The sequence below is a fragment of the Dryobates pubescens genome, chromosome 15, assembly GCF_014839835.1.
Source record: "Dryobates pubescens isolate bDryPub1 chromosome 15, bDryPub1.pri, whole genome shotgun sequence".
In the NCBI taxonomy this organism is placed as follows: Eukaryota; Metazoa; Chordata; class Aves; order Piciformes; family Picidae; genus Dryobates; species Dryobates pubescens.
Window position 1 is genome coordinate 23438156 of NC_071626.1, and position 20796 is coordinate 23458951.

General features: G+C 47.2%; 1 protein-coding gene across 2 annotated transcripts in view; it reads left to right on the forward strand.

Annotated features, from left to right (window-relative positions):
• The first annotated feature begins 7685 nt into the window (after positions 1 to 7685).
• The window catches only part of RERG (RAS like estrogen regulated growth inhibitor), a 142261-nt gene continuing 129150 nt past the window's right edge, over positions 7686 to 20796 (forward strand). The window contains exons 1-2 of one of the 2 annotated variants that reach the window (XM_054167970.1): positions 7686 to 7722; positions 9378 to 9552. In XM_054167970.1, coding sequence (XP_054023945.1) covers positions 9492 to 9552 — 61 coding nt within the window. In that variant the 5' untranslated portion in view covers positions 7686 to 7722; positions 9378 to 9491. Of the gene's footprint in view, positions 7723 to 8136; positions 8156 to 9377; positions 9553 to 20796 lie in introns of those variants that run through there. The other variant, XM_054167969.1, reaches the window with a different exon arrangement.

Sequence of the window (20796 nt, forward strand, 5' to 3'; positions counted from 1 at the left end):
TACATATGTACAAGAGAGTTACAGCCACCCTGCTGTCTTTAGAGGTATGCTGCAATCAATTTTACATTCACAGAAACCTATTAAAGGATCCTTCTGCAGTCTGACTAAGTGTGGAGGGAGAAATGACAATACTAGAAAAGCAAACCCTAAAGAAAAAGCAAAACTGGGAAGAACTCCATCTAGTCAGTGCAGTCACTGCTGTATTCCCACGAGTGTGGAGCTACATCTTTAAGGGTAGACTGTCAGGATACAACCTAGCCAATGGCACAGGTGAGGAGAAGCACAGATGTGCAGAATTTATGCATTTTATCTTGTGCAATAGGAAGGTTATCTGTTAGCCATGTGTTATAAAACATGACTTTATGCTTTGCTGTTCAGCAATATTATAGAATAGAATAGAATAGAATAGAATAGAATAGAATAGAATGGAATGGAATGGAATGGAATGGAATGGAATGGAATGGAATGGAATGGAATGGAATGGAATAGAATAGAATGGGATAGAATAGAATAGAATAGAATAGAATAGAATAGAATAGAATAGAATAGAATAGAATTAACCAAGTTGGAAAAAAACTTTGAGATCATCAAGTCCAACCTATCACCCAACACCATCTAATCAACTAAACCATGGCACCAAGCACCCCATCCAGGCTCTTCCTAAACACCTCCAGTGATGGTGACTCCACCACCTCCCTGGGCAGCACATTCCAATGGCCAATCTCTCTTTCTATAAAGAAATTCTTCCTACCATCCAGCCTAAACCTCCCCTGGCACAGCTTGAGACTGTGTCCTCTTGTTCTGGTGCTGGTTGCCTGGGAGAAGACACCAACCCCCACCTGGCTACAACCTCCCTTCAGGTAGTTATAGACAGCAATAAGGTCTCCCTTGAGCCTCCTCTTCTCCAGGCTAAGCAACCCCAGCTCCCTCAGCCTCTCCTCCTAGGGCTGTGCTCCAAACCTCTCCCCACCTTTGTTGCCCTTCTCTGGACACCTTCCAGCAACTCAACACCTTTCCTAAACTGAGGGGCCCAGACCTGGACACAAAGTAATAGCTAAGCTGAGCTGTGCCTCTCAGCTTTGCATGTGTATCAATACTAAATATACCTGCTAAAAAACTCAAGCTGTGTATTTCCACATCACCGTGTAAATGCCCACTGAGAGAGAAGGTCTGTGTTAGGACATGGTGTAACATCATTGCATGTGTGAGATCCACAAGATGCTGTGAAGAACACCCCATGTCCATCTCCAGTGCCCTGTTTCAGCAACTTGTGAAGCCAAATGGAACAAAACATTGAAGCCCAGATTCTGCAGGCAGCTCCACAGCCCACCTTCAAGTGACCATAGAATCATAGAATTGTTAAGGTTGGAAGGGATCTCAAGGACCATCCAGTTCCAACCCCCTGCCATGGCCAGGGAACCCTCACACTACATCAGGTTGCTCAGAGCCACATCCAGCCTGGCCTTAAAAACCTCCAGGCATGAGGCTTCTACCACCTTCCTGGGCAACCTGTGCCAGTCTCTCACCACCCTCATGGGGAAGAACTTCTTCCTAACATCCAATCTGAATCTACCCATTTCTAGTTTTGTCCCAATCCCCGCCTCCTATCACTCCCTGACACCCTAAAAGTCCCTCCCCAAATTTCTTGTATCCCCCTTCAGATACTGGAAGTCCACAATAAGGTCTCCTCAGAGCCTTCTCTTCTGCACACTGAACAGCCCCAACTCCCTCAGTCTGTCCTCACAGGAGAGGAGCTCCAGCCCTCTGCTCATCCTCGTGGCCCTTCTCTGGACACATTCCAGCACCTCCAGATCCTTTCTGTAATAGAGGCTCCAGAACTGGACACAGTACTCCAGGTGGGGTCTCACCAGAGCAGAGCACAGGGGGAGAATTACCTCCCTCAACTTGCTCCCTCTTGCTGCAGCCCAGAATGTGATTGGCTTTCTAGGCTGCAAGTGCTCACTGCTGGCTCATGTTGAGCTTCTCATCCACCAGCACCCCCAAGTCCTTTTCTTCAGGGCTGCTCTCGACCCAGTCCCTGCCCAACCTATATCACTGCTTGGGACAAATGATACCAGTGGGGACTCTCAGTCTTTTTTTGGCCACTCCATGAAGCCTATCCATGTAAAGTTAGACAAAACCAAATCCTGCAAGGATTATGGCTTTATTTACTGCATTAGAAAAGCCCCACTTATTAAGTAATAAAGTCTGCATCTTAAAAATCAATATTGATTTATTTAATGAGGAAAAAGTTGAGAGGAAGTAAAGTTATAGATCCTTAGAGTACACTCCAGAAAACCCATCATTATGAACGCAGTGTTTCTGGAGTCTCAAGGGAAAAGATGAGAAAATGCAGTATTCATTCCAACCAGCAGTACTTCATACTGACTACAAAGCAAACAAACTGCGAAGTTCATCTATAATTTAATGACAAATCTACATATTTTTTTTTCCCCCAAGGCACTGGGGTAGCAGAACTGAACAGATTGATGTATGCTGCCAAGAGCCAACCCAAAATAATTTGGAAGATGTTTGGTGAAAACGAAGAAAACAATCCAAATATTTCCCCATGAACCTTCCGTGACAGCTACAAATATTTGTGCTGAAATGCTATGTATCGAGGAGTTTTTCTGCTCGTTATCGTCTCAGCTCTCAGGAGAGTAAGGCTTTCAGCGGTGTTCTCCTGGAGAGCCTTTTGCTCACTTTTGCCCCCCTGGTTTCACAGAGTGGGCAGGGGGGTTCAGGAGAATCCATTACTGTGGGGATAGTTGCCCTGCCAGGAGCTCTCATGAGTCCATCGCTGAGGTTAAATGTGCTAATCTGAGCTGGAAATTGAGGAGGCATCAGCTGGCAGCAGATGGGAGGGACAACAACCTGAAGGGCTGGAACCCCTCTGCTGGGAGGACAGGCTGAGACAGTTGGGGTTGTTCAGCCTGGAGAAGAGAAGGCCCTGGGGAGATCTTAGGGCAGCTTTTCAGTACTTAAAGAGGCCTGTAAGAAAGATGGGGACAGACCTCTAGCAGGGCCTGTTATGGCAGGGCAAGGGGTGATGTTTTTAAGTGGAAAGAGAGATTTAGTTGCAAAGAAGAATTTTTTTACATTGAGAAACTCTGTCCCAGCTTGCCTGGAGAGGTGCTCTATCCCTAGAAACATTCAAGGTCAGGCTGGACAGAGCTCTGAGCAACTTGTGCTGTAGTTGAAGGTGTCTCTGCTTACTGCAAGGGGGGTTGGACTAGATGACCTTTAAAGGTCCCTTCCAACCTAAAGCATTCAGTGGTTCTGAATTCTGTGATTCCGAGAGTGCTGGAAGGGTGAAAAAAAAAAAGTAAACCAAGTCACTGATGGGTTGTTTGAGAGAAGGATCTATCTCTGACCAGGTGTGCTTTGCTCTAGAGCAATCCTTACTGCAGATCTCAACTGTGTCTTCTGGGCTCCTCAGTTTAAGAAGGACATTGAGACTCTTGAAGGTGTCCAGAGAAGAGCAACGAGGCTGGGGAGAGGCCTTGAGCACAGCCCTGTGAGGAGAGGCTGAGGGAGCTGGGGTTGTTTAGCCTGGAGAAGAGGAGGCTCAGGAGAGACCTTATTGCTGTCTGCAACTACCTGAAGGGAGGTTGTAGCCAGGTGGGGGTTGGTCTCTTCTCCCAGGCAACCAGCACCAGAACAAGAGGACACAGTTTCAAGCTATGCCAGGGGAAGTTTAGGCTGGAGGTGAGGAGAAAGTTTTTCACAGAGAGAGTTGCTAGCCATTGGGATGTGCTGCCCAGGGAGGTGGTGGAGTCACCATCCCTGGAGATGTTCAAGAGGGGATTGGAGGTGGCACTTGGTGCCATGGTTTAGTAGTCATGAGGTCTTGGGTGACAGGTTGGACTTGATGATCTTTGAGGTCTTTTCCAACCTTATTGATTCTATGATTCTATGCATTTCTACAGCATCAGTAAAGACAGTAGTTGTAAGCACAGCAATGCCTTCCTCACTGGAGGAATCATATCAGAGGAGTCTGTTTCCTTGTCCATGTCACCAATGGCATGATCTGCTCCCCAGATGAAATGCCACTCATTTCTGTAGGATTCAGAGACTTCTAGATGACCTTCTCTATTAGGTCTCTGTTGTCTCTCTCATGAGTCTCATCAAACTCCATGGCCAAATCTTGTTTTGGAAGTTATTGAAACATGAAAACTTGGCATCTGTAATGGGATTTCCAGCTTCAGAAAAAACCAGCAAACACAGCTTCAGCATTCCTTTCCTGGTCCATATGTCCTCCTTACATGTTCGCTGTCAGGCCTGCAGTGTCACACCAGTCCTCCCTCCCACCTTTCAGGAAGGAAACACCTTTGTCTTTCACTACAGAAGCACCTCCATACAATACACCATAAGCATCCAGAATGAAAATGCTAAGCCAGTAGAGGTGTTTGACAAAAGCAAGGAGCACCTTCAGATTAGGTGGAAAGAACACTCTGGACTTTGGCAAGTCAGTGAAGTGCTATTTAGTGGTGCTTAAAATGGTGAGCCTTTCTAGGATACATCTGTCAACCCTACCTTTCTTGGATACCCCTCAGTTAATCAATCCTGAAACAGCATTTGCTTTGACCTGAGAGCCTGTGGCTTCATTTGCATTTCAAGTTACTTGCATTCATTACTTTCCCCTTAGCCTTTAGGGTTTCTAGTCCACAAGGGTAGGTCTGAAGCTCTGACTGTAGACACAAGCTGACTGTAGGGATTTACCAAACCGTAAATGAACCAAAATTCTTTCTCTGAACCATTGGTCCTAAGCCAAAAGAGATGTAACCAGGAAGCTAAGCTTGTAACCCTTTCATAGTGAGGTGCAAGCCCATGGTGCAGGCCTTGCAACTACACTGTCATGGACCTGCAGCCACAGGTTCACAACATGATGGGCCCAACTCTTCAGCAGCAACACATTTGCAGTGCCTGGGTTTACCAAGGGAGATAAGGTCTGCCCCATTACAAGGCTCAGTGTTGGCCCTAGGAGTCAGAAAGTCACAAATAAACTCACTGATGACTGTAGGCAGAGAGACCTCGCAGCTCTGAGGTACACTGTAGAAAAGGAGCCTACTAAAAGGACTGAATTTCACTCAGCTCAACTCCAGCCAATAATTCCCATCAAACCAGCTAGTCTTTGTGCTGGGACTGCTCCTTTTCTTGGTGAGACAAGAATAATATTTTTAAATGTACCAAAGTGGTATTTCAGCAGTGAATGAAGGCTGTGAAACACTGATTCAACAAAGATACAAGGGGCAAGAGGAAGAAACCTAAGACATGTGGCTGGATCAGGCTGAATTCAGACTGACAGCACACAGAGCATCTGGGGTCAGATCCCATGTATGTTCTGCTTTGCTTCCCTTCTCCTGAATTTTCATAAGATGGAAGGGCAAAAAAGGAACCTGCCCAGCTGTTCAGGAGGTCATCCACATGATGATCTTCTCAGAGGAAAATCTTGATCTTGTTAGTCATGTGGGGATAATACCCACAGGCACATTTTGCCCAGGGAGGTGGTGGAGTCACCGTCCCTGGAGGTGTTCAAGAGGGGATTGGACGTGGCACTTGGTGCCATGGTCTAGTAGTCATGAGGTCTTGGGTGACAGGTTGGACTTGATCTTTGAGGTCTTTTCCAACCTTATTGATTCTATGATTTTAAGACATAGCAAAAGCATTGAGAAAATACAACATGTCAGCCACAACTGCCAACAAACCACTGCATGTGACACAGCAAGGTGGTCCCTGGTCTATAGGAGCAAAACTGGAGGTTTTCAAATACCTATTTTGTGTAGAATAAAACCCCCAAACCCATCACCAGCATGTATGAAAAGTACAGTGAGTACAAAGAGCAACTCAAGCAGCCCTGGACCAGCCCTTTTGGTCTCAACCATCTGAAACCTTTGCCTGTGTCCACAATTAGTGTTTATGACATTCTTATGCCCTGGCACCAATAAGAGACTTCAGAGCAAGCAGACTGCACTGCCACCAGGGTTTTTAATGGCCAATAAATTATCTGCTGCTTTGGAAAAGCCAGTTATCGTATTTAATTTGACAGCCCCATGCAGGGTGAATTCCATAGACACAAAACAAATGTCAGGCCTCGAGACTAGCACACATTTCTCCAGATGCAAAATAGACACTCACCAGTTGCTCTCTTAGGAGGATGGAAAAAGCTAATCCCTCTAAATTATGTAAACCAAACAGAGAGAGAAAGGCTTAAAGCCTCAGCATTTATTTTTAACAAGTAAAGCAGAAACCACACTGCTGCTTTCACATCTGCCTTCTATTTTTTTTTGCCTTTGAACGATATGTAATACAACTATTTTAAGACCTGCTCCTGAATGCCTGCAGCTGGGCACAGCTTGGAAGGAACAGTAGGTATTCTTTTCTCCTCAGGACTACCAGCCTGCAACCTAAATGCTTAACGTGCTCTTGGAGAGAGACTGGCATCACAGATGATCTATTCTATTTCAAATGTGTTCAATTTTACATCAAGAAAGATGCAGAGGAGAGAGCTTCTTCTTGTAGCCATATCGCATTCAGATCTGTGCTGGAACTGAAACAGAGTAGGAACGTCAACTGAACATTTAAGTGCTTTCCAGCTCTGGTTCACATCTGTTACTAATGTTTAATTAGTAGTTTAATAAACAAGGAAGTAAGAGTTGTCCAGTGAATTGGGTCCTATAATTGCAGAACTTGATCCCTGGCTCTGACACTACTACCCTCTTGGAGGGACTGGTGTAATGACATGGTTTGTTTTGCCCATTTGCAAATGGAAATGCCAGTGCTTTCCTTTGCCATGAGCTGGGATGGCAGAAGGAAGAGTGCCATATCAAAAGCTGATGCTACTGGAAAGGTGTCCAACAAGAATGTTAGGAACAGGTTCTTTACCATGAGGGTAGCGGAACACCGGAACAGGCGCCCAGGGAGGTGGTTGGGGCCCTATCCCTGGAGATATTCAAGTTGAGGCTCAACAGGGCTCTGGGCAACCTGATCTAGTTGAGGATGTCCCTGCTGACTGCAGAGCGGGTTGGACTGGATGACTTTCGGAGGTGCCTTCCTACACAGACCATTCTGTGATTCCGTAAGGCATCAACCTTACCATCACTTATCTATTACCTTTGACAGGCCAGGGAGAGGATCTCTGCTTCTGTATGGAGTTATACTGGGTGGTACTGGTGAGCAGTGGTGAGCAAATAAGGGGGAGGCAAATTGAGTACTTGAAATGTTAAATTACACGGTGGAGGAGAAAGGGCTGGGTCCAGCAGCAAGCCCTCGGCCAGAGAAACTGTCCCGGTCCCACATAACTACAAGATGTGTTAACTACAGGATGTGTTACCGTCAAACTCGGACACCGCGCCGGGTACGGGATTACTCTTGTAAGAGTCTGCCCAGAGGGGACGATGCCACTTTACCACCCTCCGTGTCCCGCCGGGCACCCCCCGCCGCTCCCTGGCACATTCGGCCCGGCGTCCGCCACCTCCCGCACGTCCGTGTCCGGGCGGGCGTGCTGCGGCCAGCGGCCCGCAGGGGGCGCAGCAGTGCTGCGAGGCCGCGGCGAGCGCTGCGGGAGCTGCCGCCGGGCGGCCCCTCCGCATTGTGCGGCCGTGCCGCTGCCTCCGGCCAGAGCGCGGGCGCGCCCCCAGCCGGGCCGCGCCTCCCTCGCCGAGCGCCGCGGCGCAGCCCGGGCACCGCCGAGCGTGGCCCCTCCGCGCCGCTCGCAAGGAGGTGAGCGCCGGGCGGGCAGCGAGGAGCTGTGCGCGCCCGCGAGGCTTCTCTGCGGGTGAGGGGAGAAGGGAGGAGAGGAGCGGGTGGGGGCCGGGGGCGTGGAGAGGAGCGTGAGTGGGAAGATGCGGCACGGGGGGCACGGTGCCCGCAGCGCCGCGGAGCCGGGCGTGCCAGGGAGCGGCAGGAACCGCAGCCGCGGAAGCCGCCCTGCGCCGGCCGTACGGCACCTGCCGGGACCGGGCCGGGGAGCAGAGCCCACCTGAAGTTCCGGGGCAGGCGGTGTCGAGTCAGTATCTACATAGAAATGTCAAATATCCCTGCCGGCGAGGGGCGGGCGGCGGCGCGGAGCGCCCGGCGCGGGGAGCAGTGCCGGCGGGGAGCAGCGGGTCCTGCCGCAGGCAGCGGCTGGGGCTCACAGCCCTGCCGCTCTGGGGTAGGTATCGGCATGCGACCGGGAGCTGTCGTGGGAGGGAAATGCTGGGATCCCCTAGTCGCCCACCCACCCTGCTGGGTGATACAGCTTCTGAAGCACTTCATGCTTCTTGCTGCTCACGCAAAGGGAGTGTAGTCTGATATTTACTAGATTAATCAGGAGCATAAAGATGTCAGAGATGATTTGGGACCTTTCCCTATGTAAGGCGACTTTACTCCTCCTTTTCGTAAGGTTTTCGTTACAGGCAAAAGCCTTGGGTATTTATGTCAAGAAACATGTTTGAAATGGAGTTTGATGTGGAGCGGGTAATATTGACATAGCTTCCTGTGTCACTTTATGGCTAAAGTGGATACTTCAGCACAACAGCAGAGCTTCATAACAGGTTGCATTCACAAGTAAAGTTCTACCCTGTTTTAAAGGGAGACTGTATTTTGGATGCTTTGGTCAGGGCTGAGGGTCATCATCCCAGTTGCCTTTTTGTTTTTTTTCACCCAAGATCTTAAAGCAGTCTACAGTGACAGGTACTGGTACATTTTTTACTGTCCAGCTTAGAGAATTCAAGAAGATGGAGTGTCAGGTGAGTTGCTCAAGGTCATGCAGCAAAGCTGTGAATATAGCTAATTCCCACGTGGCCTGGTAAAAACGTATTGCCAGAAATTCTGGCATCCTTTTTCTAACCCCATGCTTTGCCAAATGTTTATGTATGAGCTGAGACAGTTTAAACAAGGAGCAAAAGAGAACCTCTGGGTACAGATTTGTGTGGCAGAATGGGCAAGGTACAAGTGCTTTGTGGTTTTTAGGCAGCTGCAGCTGAATAATTGAAACCTTTCTGGAACTGGAGGGCTCGAACACTATTAGTGAGTGCTTTTAGCTATGCTCTGCAGAAAACTAATTCATTGGGGTTGAGGCAAATATAGTAAATACAAGCAACTGCAGCTGAGAGAGAAAGGAAAATAAGGAACGTGGTGAGGCAGGTACTTTGGGTTGTTGTGTACCTTTTTGCAATATTACAGTGCCGGTGTGAAAGGAACAGCGAGAGCTAGAAAGCTGAAGGTAGGTTTTGCTCACAGTGCCAAATGTGTCAGTGGTATTACTGCAATGTTTAAAGCAGGAATTGTCATGACTATTTAAAAAGAAAAAAGTGTAGGGGGAGAGGGAGGGAGGGAGGGAGGTTGAGGGAGAGCACGGCTTGCAGCTGCATCCTCATGGTGTTCTTCCTTAGGCTCTGCATTGACGTCACAATGACACGGTGAAGCCGAGGACAGGAGCTGGGAACAGTTCTTCTGCTTCACTTTTGATAACTGAGTGAATTTGTTGCCACTCTGCTCGTTCCAGCATGGCTAAGAGTGCAGAAGTGAAGCTGGCGATCTTTGGTCGAGCTGGCGTGGGCAAGTCAGGTATGTCTGTTGTCTGCTTTTCTTTTCCTCCTGCTTGTCATCAGGTAACTTTTTGCTCCCTCTGTGCAGACAAACACTGTTGAAAAGGACAGCTGTGAACTTAATGTTGTAAGGGTGGTCAGAGATCAGGCCAGGAGTTCTCTCTTCCTTGACTTCCACAGTTTTTTCTCCAGGTTCTCCAGAATAAAAAGTATTTTTATAATTAAAAAAACCCCAAACCCACAGCCAAGCAGCTTCCCACCCCAGCTCAGTCCCACTTCTCATGAAGTGAGTTGGCAAGATTCCTCTTTTCAATTGCAATAGAATTAGTAAGATTTAATTTGCCTCTTCATAGCTTGTGTTAGATGAAGGTGTTTATGCTGTGCTCCCTACCCTCTAAGATCACATCCTCTGTTAAATATTGGATGACTTCTGTAGTAGCTGTAATTCTGGTGGATTTCCATGGGAAAAGTTAAACTGAGCAAGTCAAAGGCTTTCAATCTCGGTGCTCTCTCGGATTTACACGTTTGCCAAGGAAATGACAATGGGTAAAGTTTGCATATGGAGAGATCTTTTGAGACATTAACATAGTCTGGTGAGTTCATAGGGTAGAAACACAAGGGCTCCCCATAGATATTAAAAATCCATTTCTACAGGCAGCCTTGCCTTTGGTGAGGCAAGGAGCATAACATGAGGGTTTCAAGTAGTTTGGGGGGGATGGGGGTGCATTGACTTGTGCATTGGCTACAGGACAACTCTAACATGTCCTTGCACCACGGGGCGAGGAAACAAAGAGACTGAGTCTCATCTTGCTCCTCCTGTGCCAGTTTGGGAATTGTAAGATAGTGTTTATTTTAGAGAAACATGCATAAGAAAATCCGGGAGGCAGGATGTGCTGCTGGGAGCGTCAGGCTAGGATCTCAGCTGCTCTGGTTTCCCAAAGTATTAGAATAGTATCTTGTGTTAGAATTGCCAAGGTTCTGGCTTGTAAATGTGTTATAGTTTCATTAACTTCAGAACAGTTTGTTTCTAGACGCACATTTAGCCAGAAGGTATTTTACCAGAACGCTTACCAGCGAGGTAGCTTTGATAGCCTTCAGGAAAAAAAGGCATATGTGAGGCAGAGGTTGTTAGAGATTGTACTGCTTCCACAAAGACAAAGCAGATTGAATTTTACCTTTTTTTTTTTTTAGCAATGAAATACCTGAGGGAATGCTGAAAATACACTGGGAGGAGCTTGAATTGTTCTTTCTCCCCTGCTGCGCCCACCCCAGCCCTCTTTTGTATTCCGCTGTCCTGGCCAAGTTTTGCAAGTAACTTCAGTGGTTCTCCTTCTGATTTGTCTTGCATTCAGTTGATGGTTTCTGTGGTTCTCCAGTCCTTTGGCTGGATTCGAAATAATGCCAGAGGATGTGGAAGTTTTTTGCAGGAAAACTGAAACACTGAAAGACCTCCACCCCACCCCTCTGATATTCCTAATAATTTGAGAGCTTATATTTAAAAAAAGTACAAAATTGCCAGTGAAACACAAAACTACCAGTTAAGTTCAAATGCCTCAGCAACACAGCATCAACCTTTTTTACCTGTTTGTTTCCTTCTTTGTAGACCTCACTAGAGTCGGATTTTCTGGTAGAAATATTTTTCCTATAGTCCTCGAGCTGTGTGGGAGATAATTTTCAATGAAAAGCCAACAGAAACATCCTAGTCCTTTGGAGTCCTCCTCTCTCTTTCATTTTTTCCTCTCTTTGAGGTGCAAGGAAGTGTTACATAAAATATGACTAAGACCCTTCCATTTCGACTGTGACCACACATGTGAGTCTGAGTGGAAGTGATGGCGCAAATAAGTGGGCAGCACAGCAAGGTGAGCTTAAAGGGATGGAGAAACAACACAGTGCTGTCAGATACCTCGACAAGAGCAGTAACTGTGCCTCCCAGAATCTCTAGCTTGCTTATGAAAACCCCTCTTGTATGTTCCCATAAAAGGATCCAGTTTCAACAGCTCAGCCAGCTCCAGAGGAATCAGTGTGTGTGAGGCAGGGGGGAGGGAGTGTGTGTGTGTCTGAAAATACCTCTACGCCTGCAGCCAACAGTAGCAACAGTGGGAAGCTGTGAAAATGCTGCTACACCTTTGCTAAAAGCAGAGCTGCACACAACATACAGATAGTACCTTGCTCCACCACCGTGAGGGTGGTGAGATGCTGGAACAGGCTGCCCAAAGAGGCGGTGGGAGCCTCATCCCTGAAAGTTTCTAAGGCCAGGCTGGGTGGAGCTCTGAGCAACCTGATCTAGTGTGAGGTATCCCTGCCCATGGCAGGGGGGTTGGATCTTAATGATCCTTGAGGTCCCTTCCAAGCCTGACAATTCTGTGATCCTGTGTGATTCTGCTATATCAGTGTAGCTAGTGTCTGTCTTTACAATTCCCTGTCCCTGTGATCAGTTTGTGATGAGTTGTTGAGACAGGATCCTGTAGCTGTAGGTTAGCTGAGTAGGCTTGGCCAGACAGCTGAAAGATAAGCCAGACTCTGGAAGCAGGAATGCAAGGCAGAATGCTGGAGCACACTATATTCGTGCAAAGAAAAGGAGACATTGGGCGATAAATAAGGGCCACCGTAGTTGCCAAAAAAGCCGTGCCAAAATATGGTCACTGGCTTGCTTTCTTGGCTCATCTTGTTTTGCTGAGGAAAAACCAGGCATTAGGTTCTTAATCTGGAAGTGGCTTCACCACCTGACAGCATCTGTGAAGTTACAGACGCACATTGTAATGTCCTGGAAAGGTTTCTCTTCCAGTTCCTGACTGCTACTTTGGATCAGTGAGTCAAAGGAGCTGTGAAGAGAGGAGTGTTGTGCTTCAGGACGTGTGGAGAATTAAAGCTGGCCCTCATGCATTGTGAGAGTCAATAGAACTGTTACCATTCCTGAGCTGAGGAGCACCCTAATCTCGTCATTAATGCTAGACAGCTGTTTAATATGATACAAGATTCCTTCTTCTCCTCTAAAGTCTCTTCTGACTAATCCAAAATCCTTCAGATATGAGGTGGGGATGTCAGAATAATGATAGCATCTCAAAAGAAAGAAAAAGAAAAAAAGAGCAAAAGCAAGGGAAACCAAAACTTTTCTCTACTTTCTTGCTGCTTGTGAAGTTTTTGTGGTTCAAAGGTTTGAAAAACAAATGGGGGTAAAGCAAGTCTGAGCGTCCTCCTGTGTGCTCCTTCCTTGCCTGGTCTCCTTCTACCTGCTGGAGAAGGCCAGCAGAATTGCTAACCAACAAACCTGTCCTGTTTTGGTGTTTATTTAATGTAGACTTAATCCTTTGAAAAAGAGGAGGAGAAGCAAACTAACACAGGCAGAGGCAGGTGAGAGTGCTCTAGTAAGCCACTTAGTTCAGAATTACACTCAGTAGTAAATCACTGGGCAGCTCATCTGGGCAAGCTACCTGGGCAAGTTCATCAGGTATAAGGATCCCAGCCTGCTCTTGTACAGTGGGCTGGATGCTCCACCATTCACCCAGTTCTTATTGCATAAAAATTGCATGAACATGTCTTTCAGCTAGCTGAAACCCCCCCAAACTAACAACAAACCATCAACAAAACAGATGAGGATCTCTGCCTGAGCCAAGGAGCACTTTGCTGCTGCTTCGCTTGGGAAGAAGAGGAGACACTGTGGGTGGGAAGGGACATTCCAAATCCCTGCTATAGATAACAGGGCTGCACCTCCTAATTTGGGCTAGAGTCAAGCATCACTGAGAGGGAGAGAGAGCTTTAAAAGTCTTTATGTCCAAGAGGAATTTGGAGAGAGTGGAGGATTAAATACGAAGTGATTTACTTAAACACTGCTGATTGAATTGTTCTTCTGCCGAATCCTGCGACTTCATTCCTATGGTAACAAAAGTTAGCATTTCCTGAAGAGTTCCTTTTGAAAATACAGTAGTAACAATTAATAGAGACTTAAAGGCCTTGTTCTTCCATGTTATCACAAGGTACAATACGTGCCCAGAAAGCTAAAGAGGAGTGAAAATGTATGAAGCAGGAGGAGAAAATAAGGGCATGTACTGGATAGCACTGCACGGTTGATGCTTTTCCAGCTCATAATTCAGTTGACTATGAATACTCAAAATACTTCTGCTTAGCAGCCTTTCTATTTTGGCCAAGAAAAGAAGAAAATGTCCAGCTGCAGCATGTGCTGTCCAACTTGCCTTTTTGCTCTCTGTGTGCCAGGCTGAATAGTCCAAGTTTCTGCGTGCCCAGCCATGGGCAGTTCTCGTGTGTCTGGATGAGCTGTGCACTGCAGCTGTGGTATGTGGCATGGAAGTGTGTGTGGTTCCTACTGGTGCTTAAGCATACTAAAGATATGAAGATACTAAAGCTCCCCCAGTAAATGTGTGTCTGCTTCTAGGCAGCTATGCAAAACATCTTCTTATGCAATGAGGTACATGAGACATGGAGCTGTTGTCACCTTTTGATCCAGCAGAAGCTCAGATGCTTGCATTTGGGCAAGAATCACAGAATGTTGGAGGTTAGGTGATGAGTAAAAAGGCATCAGTAAATGCCATCCTGCAAAGAGCCTGCCCCATCTCAGACATGAATCATAGAATTGTCAGGGTTGGAAGGGATCTCAAGGATCATCTAGTTGCAACCCCCCTGCCATGGGCAGGGACACCTCACACTACAGCAGGTTGCTCACAGCCACATCCAGCCTGGCTGCAAAAACCACCAGGGATGAGGCTTCCACCTGCCTGGGCAACCTGTTCCAGTGTCTCACCACCCTCATGGGGAAGAACTTCCTAACATCCAATCTCAATCTACCCACTTCTAACTTTGCTCCATTCCCCCTAGTCCTATCACTACTTGACATCCTAAGAAGTCCTTCCCAGCTTTCTTGTAGCCCTCTAAAGATGCAGGAAGGCCACAAGAAGGTCTCCTTGGAGCCTTCTCTTCTCCAGACTGAACAACCCCAACTCTCTCAGTCTGTCCTCACAGGAGAGGAGCTCCAGCCCTCTGATCATCCTTGTGGCTCTGGACATGTTCCAGCACGAAGAAGATCTCACCTGGATTTGAAAGTTCCTGCAGAACAAATTCAAGAAGCAGCCAGGCCAGAGAGGCCTGCAACAAATCTGTATTTTCTTTTCATTATTTGGGAATATGTCTGAAATGCACTACCAGGCATCTCTTCCCAGTTGCTAAGTCTGGGCAGATGGGGAACAACACTGAATCCAGCATCACCACCACACCACTCCAGCACCCCCCTATCAAAAAAAGAGTGTGGATTACTGGGAAAGAAGCCCATTTCAAAGTGATTTTCAGCTCCACAAATCCCTGCTCATCTGTTTTCTCCCACTGGTTTCATTTTGGGGACTTCTGGTGAAGAAACATGAGATATTAAGGAGTTATTAGTCATCAAGCTCACAGCTCTGCTAGTGAGGCAGGGAAAGCTACCACAAAAGCTTCAAAGCCCATGCTATACCAACTGATGTGTCTGGGGAGGATTGCTGTGATAAGGTGCCTCTGAAATCCAGAAATGTGGGTGGAAGGAGACTGGATTTTACGTTTGAGGGTGGTTTTTTAGGGGGTGGTGCTGGATTTTTGTCTGTTTGTTTGTGTTTTGAGGGGTATTTTTTTGTTTCCACACTGGTTGCTTTTACACACTGTTCCTAAGAACAGCAAGGACAACCAGATGCTGAAGTGATTAGTCAGTGATCACAGAATCACAGAATCACCAAGGTTGGAAGGGACCTCAAAGATCATTAAGTCCAACCTGTCACCACAGACCTCATGACTAAACCGTGCCACGTCCAATCCCCTCTTGAACACCTCCAGGGATGGTGACTCCACCACCTCCCTGGGCAGCACATTTCAATGGTGAATGACTCTCTCTGTGAAGAACTTTCTCCTCACCTCCAGCCTAAACTTCCCCTGGTGCAGCTTGAGACTGTGTCCGCTTCTAGTCATGAGGTCTGTGGTGACAGGTTGGACTGGATAATCTTTGAGGTCTCTTCCAACCTTAGTGATACTGTGATACTCTTGTTCTGGCGCTGGTTGCCTGGGAGAAGAGACCAACACCCTCCTGGCTTCAACCACCCTTCAGGTAGTTGTAGAGAGCAATAAGGTCTCCCCTGAGCCTCCTCTTCTCCAGGCTGAGCAACCCCAGCTCCCTCAGCCTCTCCTCATAGGGCTGTGCTCAAGGCCTCTCCCCAGCCTCGTTGCCCTTCTCTGGACACTTTCAATAGTCTCAATGTCCTTCTTAAACTGAGGGGCCCAGAACTGGACACAGTACTCAAGGTGTGAGCAAGCTTAATACCTACTGAATCAAATGTCTCCTAATACTTCATTGGCAAAGTATTTATTAAGCAATCCTACTTTTTGCATCCTCCTGTTTTATGATTTCCAGCCAGGTACAGGTTCACTAAAGGTACTGTACCTGCTAGTAGAAATGGAACAGCAATTAGGTGACTCTGAGTGAGGCATTTTGTATTTTTTTTTATTCTCCCCCAAGCATCCAAATGAGTCACACTGGAGCAGATAATACTGTGAGCAACCAGTTGCATTAACATGACCTTTCCACACTCCAGTCCAGTGGATGACACTGATGCCTGTGTGGAGGATGTGATACCTATATAGTGGGTGAGTCCTGGGCTCATGGACCAGTGACATAAACCATAGAATTGTTAGGGTTGGAAGGGATCTCATGGATCATCTAGTTCCAACCCCCCTGCAGGGACACCTCACACTACAGCAGGTTGCTCACAGCCACATCCAGCCTGGCCTTATAAATCTTCAGGGATGAGGCTTCCACCACCTCCCTGGGCAACCTGTTCCACTTTCTCACCATCCTCATGGGGAAGAACTTCATCCTAACATCCAATCTCAATCTACCCATTTCTAGTTTTTTTCCATCTCCCCCAGTCCTGTCACTCCCTGACACCCTAAAAAGTCCCTTCCAAGCCTTCTTGTAGCCCCCTTCAGATACTGGAAGGCCACAAGTAGGTCTCCTCAGAGCCTTCTCTTCTCCAGACTGAATAGCCCCAACTCCCTCATTCTGTCCTCATAGCAGAGCAGCTCCAGCCCTCTGACCATCCTCATGGCCCTTCTCTGGGCATGTTCTAACATGTCCAGATCCTTCTCATAATAGAGGCTCCAGAACTGGATGCATTACTCCAGGTGGGGTCTCACCAGAGCGGAGTAGAGGGGGAGAAATCACTGTCACCTATGAATGTGTGGCCCTGAGAGTTCTTGCTATGCCATCAAGGAGAGATACTGCTCATGTGGTAGCCCAAGCATGTGCATTTTAGGATAGGCAAATTGTGCATCAACCAAGTACAGAGTGCTGCTGGGATCAGCTGTACCTGTGGGAACCCCGAGGATGCTACTTGGAAAAGCCCTACTATCCTTACCACACAGATACAAGTTCTTTGTCAGCAGCTGTGGGACAACCAGCCTTCCTTGAAATTTCTCAGCACTGCATTTGTTGATTCTTGTTATGCTAAAAGTGAAGACAGGGAGCACCAAGAACTTGGGCTGGACACAGAAGCATTTGCTCTGAGTGACGAGACCATCTACTTGCATCTGTTACTTTCTCCCTTTCCTCTTGTTGTTTTCCTGTCCATGGTTCACTGTAGCCTTGCCCTTGGTGCAGAAGGCATTCATGCTCAGCTCGACATTTGATCTTCCTTCTGGCTAACCAAGGAATAATAAAATGCAGAATTCCTCTAGCCAAATGCCAGCATTGTTCATTCAAGCATAACTACCTTCCCTGTTCCATCTCATTTAACCACATCTGACATCGGCTCTACCTGCATCCTCTCTGAGCAGCTGGTGGCAGCTGTTAGAGCTAAGAGTAGTCCTGCTGTTCTTTGTTTCTGTTTAGGTTGGGCTAAATATAGCCAGCTGTTTGATTACTGGGGGAGGAATGCCAGGATTCAAGATTTATGTCTGCAGCACAGATTTTTCTCCAGGCCTGGGCCCAGCCACCCCCTGCAGCTCTTGCCTTGATAAGAGAGCCATCCTGCCCACTCCTATCTCCTGTGGTCGTTGCAAGAGACAACAGAGAATCTTCCTGGGGGAGTTCCAGGAATGCTTTGCTAGCTTTTACTGCAAAGCCTTGCAGTGTTTCTGGCTGGTCTGCTGTTCCCTACCAGCTCACTGGTACCTCTCTGGCTGCTGACCTTAATGAGTCCTTTCAGAAATGCTAGGATTTTTATTCTTCCACAAACTTGTTCTTTACCTCCTTGATATCTGGGGTCCTTGTCTACCCCTTGACTTGCATATACTTTCTTTACTTCATTTCTTCTCTACTGTTACCCTTCCCTTTCTTCTTGCCAGTTTAGTACTTGTGCCCTAAAACCTGTATGTGGTGGAATCGTTTCTGCTTTGTACATTACATGAAAACTTCATATTTACAGTTGCTGTCTCATCCTCTTCCCTTGGTGCTTCCTCCCATCTCTGTTTCTCATCTCCAGCTCCTTTGTTACCCTTTGCCAATACTGTTATTGCAGCATTAAAGGCTCAGTGCATGAGATCCAGGTGAGATTACCTGACAGCAGTGATGTGATGTGGCAAGGAACAGCCACTCTGAAGTGGTTCTTAGTGGCCTGGAAACCATTCTCTGGCTTGAACTTCGAGGATGCTCCAAAGATTGACTTCTTCAGACAGTCATTGTCAGAAGCCAGCTTCACACTGGCTGAAAAGGGAAAGAGTGTACATCTTTACATAGCTAGCCTTGATCATGGAAGTGGATAAATTTGCCTGGTTTTGCTTTGCAGCAGAGGAGAAACAAGTTACATCTGTCTTCCCCAAGCAAACTTCCTTCTTCTGCATTCATCTTTGTGCTACTCGTACAGCTTCTGTATTTATAGCACCCAAAAATATTCAAGTGTATGAAAAACTTCACACAGCCTTAAAGTAGGAGGATCAACAAAATGCTTTAGACTGCAGCTGAGCTGTGGTTACAGGGCTGTCATTAGCTGCTGTTGACTGAAGGTGTTTGTACCCTCTCACTGCATGCCTGGCGGGCACTCCCAACACCGGGGGTGAGCAGGAGAGTGGAAGAACGGCTGTAAGACAGCAGTGGGCAAGGAAACTCTGGCATCCTCATTCATTTGCTGCTTTTATTCCAAGCCTGTGTTTGCTTGGTGTTAATGACAGTCTGTTATTATACCCACTGCTGCAGAAGGCAGTTACAACTTTGGGAGAAGTCAACCCTTGTCCTTCCTTCCTTTTCCACACACGATTTGAGGGGCACTGCCCTGTTGCCACTATACTAGTTATGGGAGTTCCACCTCACCAGCTCTCAATCTGGGGACAAGAGGGACAGGGATCTACTGGAGTCCAACAGAGGGCTACCAGGATGACTGTGGGACTGGAGCATGTGCCCTGTGAGGAGAGGCTGAGAGACCTGGGGCTTAGTCTGGAGAAGAGAAAACTGCGAGGGGATTTAATGAATGTTGATAAACATCTGAGGGCTGGGGGTCAAGAGGGAGGGGACTCACTTGCACCCTATGACAGGACAAGGGACAGAGGATATAAACTACAGCACAGGAGGATCCACCTCAACATGAGGAGGAACTTCTTTACTTCTGTGAGGGTCACAGAGCACTGGAACAGGCTGCCACAGAGAGGTTGTGGAGTTTCCTTCTCTGGAGACTTTCAAGCCCCATCTGGATGTGTTCCTGTGTGACCTGTGCTACAGTCTATGATCCTGCTCTGGTAGGGGGGGTTGGACTGGAAGATCTCCAGAGGTCCCTTCCAACCCCTAACATCCTGTGATCCTGTGCTGTTTAAACTAGCATTGCCTTCCATTTTTCTCAGATCAATGCAGCTCCCCTGATTATTATTTTTTTTTTGACTTCTACTTCTTCTCAGGGTCAGAAAACTAACTGAGAAGGGAGGTGCATCTCCTTCTGTTGCCTTTTCATAATTCAGAATGGGAAAAGTACTTTTTTTTTTAATGATTGGTTCCCACCAGGCAGAACATTCACGCTGCAGGAGTTAGTTTCTAATGGGTTTGCCATGTAGGTGTTGGGAAATGCTATATATCATGGTAGCAGTGCTGTAGATAACTCATATTCTATGCATACAGGATGAAAAGATGAATGGCAAGAGAAGCATGAAGCCCTGGGGAAGGAAGTAGTAGATATATTAAACATATGTGCAGCTTTAAAATGCCATAGAATTTGGCTGGAGTCCCCAGCTGCCTTTCCAGAAATGTTAGACAGTAGTCTGCACACAGGAAAATGAGAGAGAATGTTGAAAACATCAAGCCTGGTTTTGAAAGCAGATGAGGCTCCTGGTGTTCACAGGTTGGTTTACTGCTGCTGCTGAGGGGTCAGCAGAAAGGAAGCTGCAGACAAGCAAGAGCAGAGGCCTGGGGCAGCAATGCATTACCGTGTGGGAACCGGTTAGATAAGTGGCTTGAAAAGTTTTCAAGCTGGAAAGATGCAACTGGATAGCACATAGGATACACTCTCCCAGGGAGGGGATTTCTTTAGCACTTGAACAGCACACTAACTTTCCAAAGGGCTGTGGGAACAAGAGCCATCACCATGACCCCCCTGCGAGGCATGTCGCTATGACTATCCTCAAGTGGCCAATATGGAGACTAAGGCAAAGAGAGGAGGAGCCTGGTAGTGTCAAGTCACCAGGGGAATTGTGACTCAGGCATTGCACAATCTTCTTTCTATGATTTCTCCTCAGGGCCAGGGCTGCTGAGATCCAGTCTGCAGATGGCTGCCAGACAGGCAGTAGTTGCCCAGCATCTGAGCCCCAACCCCTTTAGGCCCTGAGGGATCCCTTATGACCATTTATGGCCCATTAGTTATTGATAGCAAATTAAAGAACTGAAATAACATTTATTTTCATTAAAAATGTGTTTGGCAATCCTATCTTCCACTACTTAGCCAGTAGGGCTTAATTTCCTTATAACCCTCAGGACCACAAGCATAAAAGTCTTTACCTTCTCTCTCCCCTTCATGCAGCTATATTTGCCATCCAACTCTTAGTGTAGCTACAACACATTCTATCACATATTTGCACAATCATAGAATCAATAAGGTTGGAAAAGACCTCAACAATCATCAAGTCCAACCTGTCACCCAACACCTCCTGACTACTAAACCATGGCACCAAGTGCCACCTCCAATCCCCTCTTGAACACCTCTAGGGACGGTGACTCTACCACCTCCCTGGCCAGCACATTCCAATGGCTAATAACTCTCTCTGGGAAGAACTTTCTCCTCACCTCCAGCCTAAACTTCCCCTGGCACAGCTTGAGACT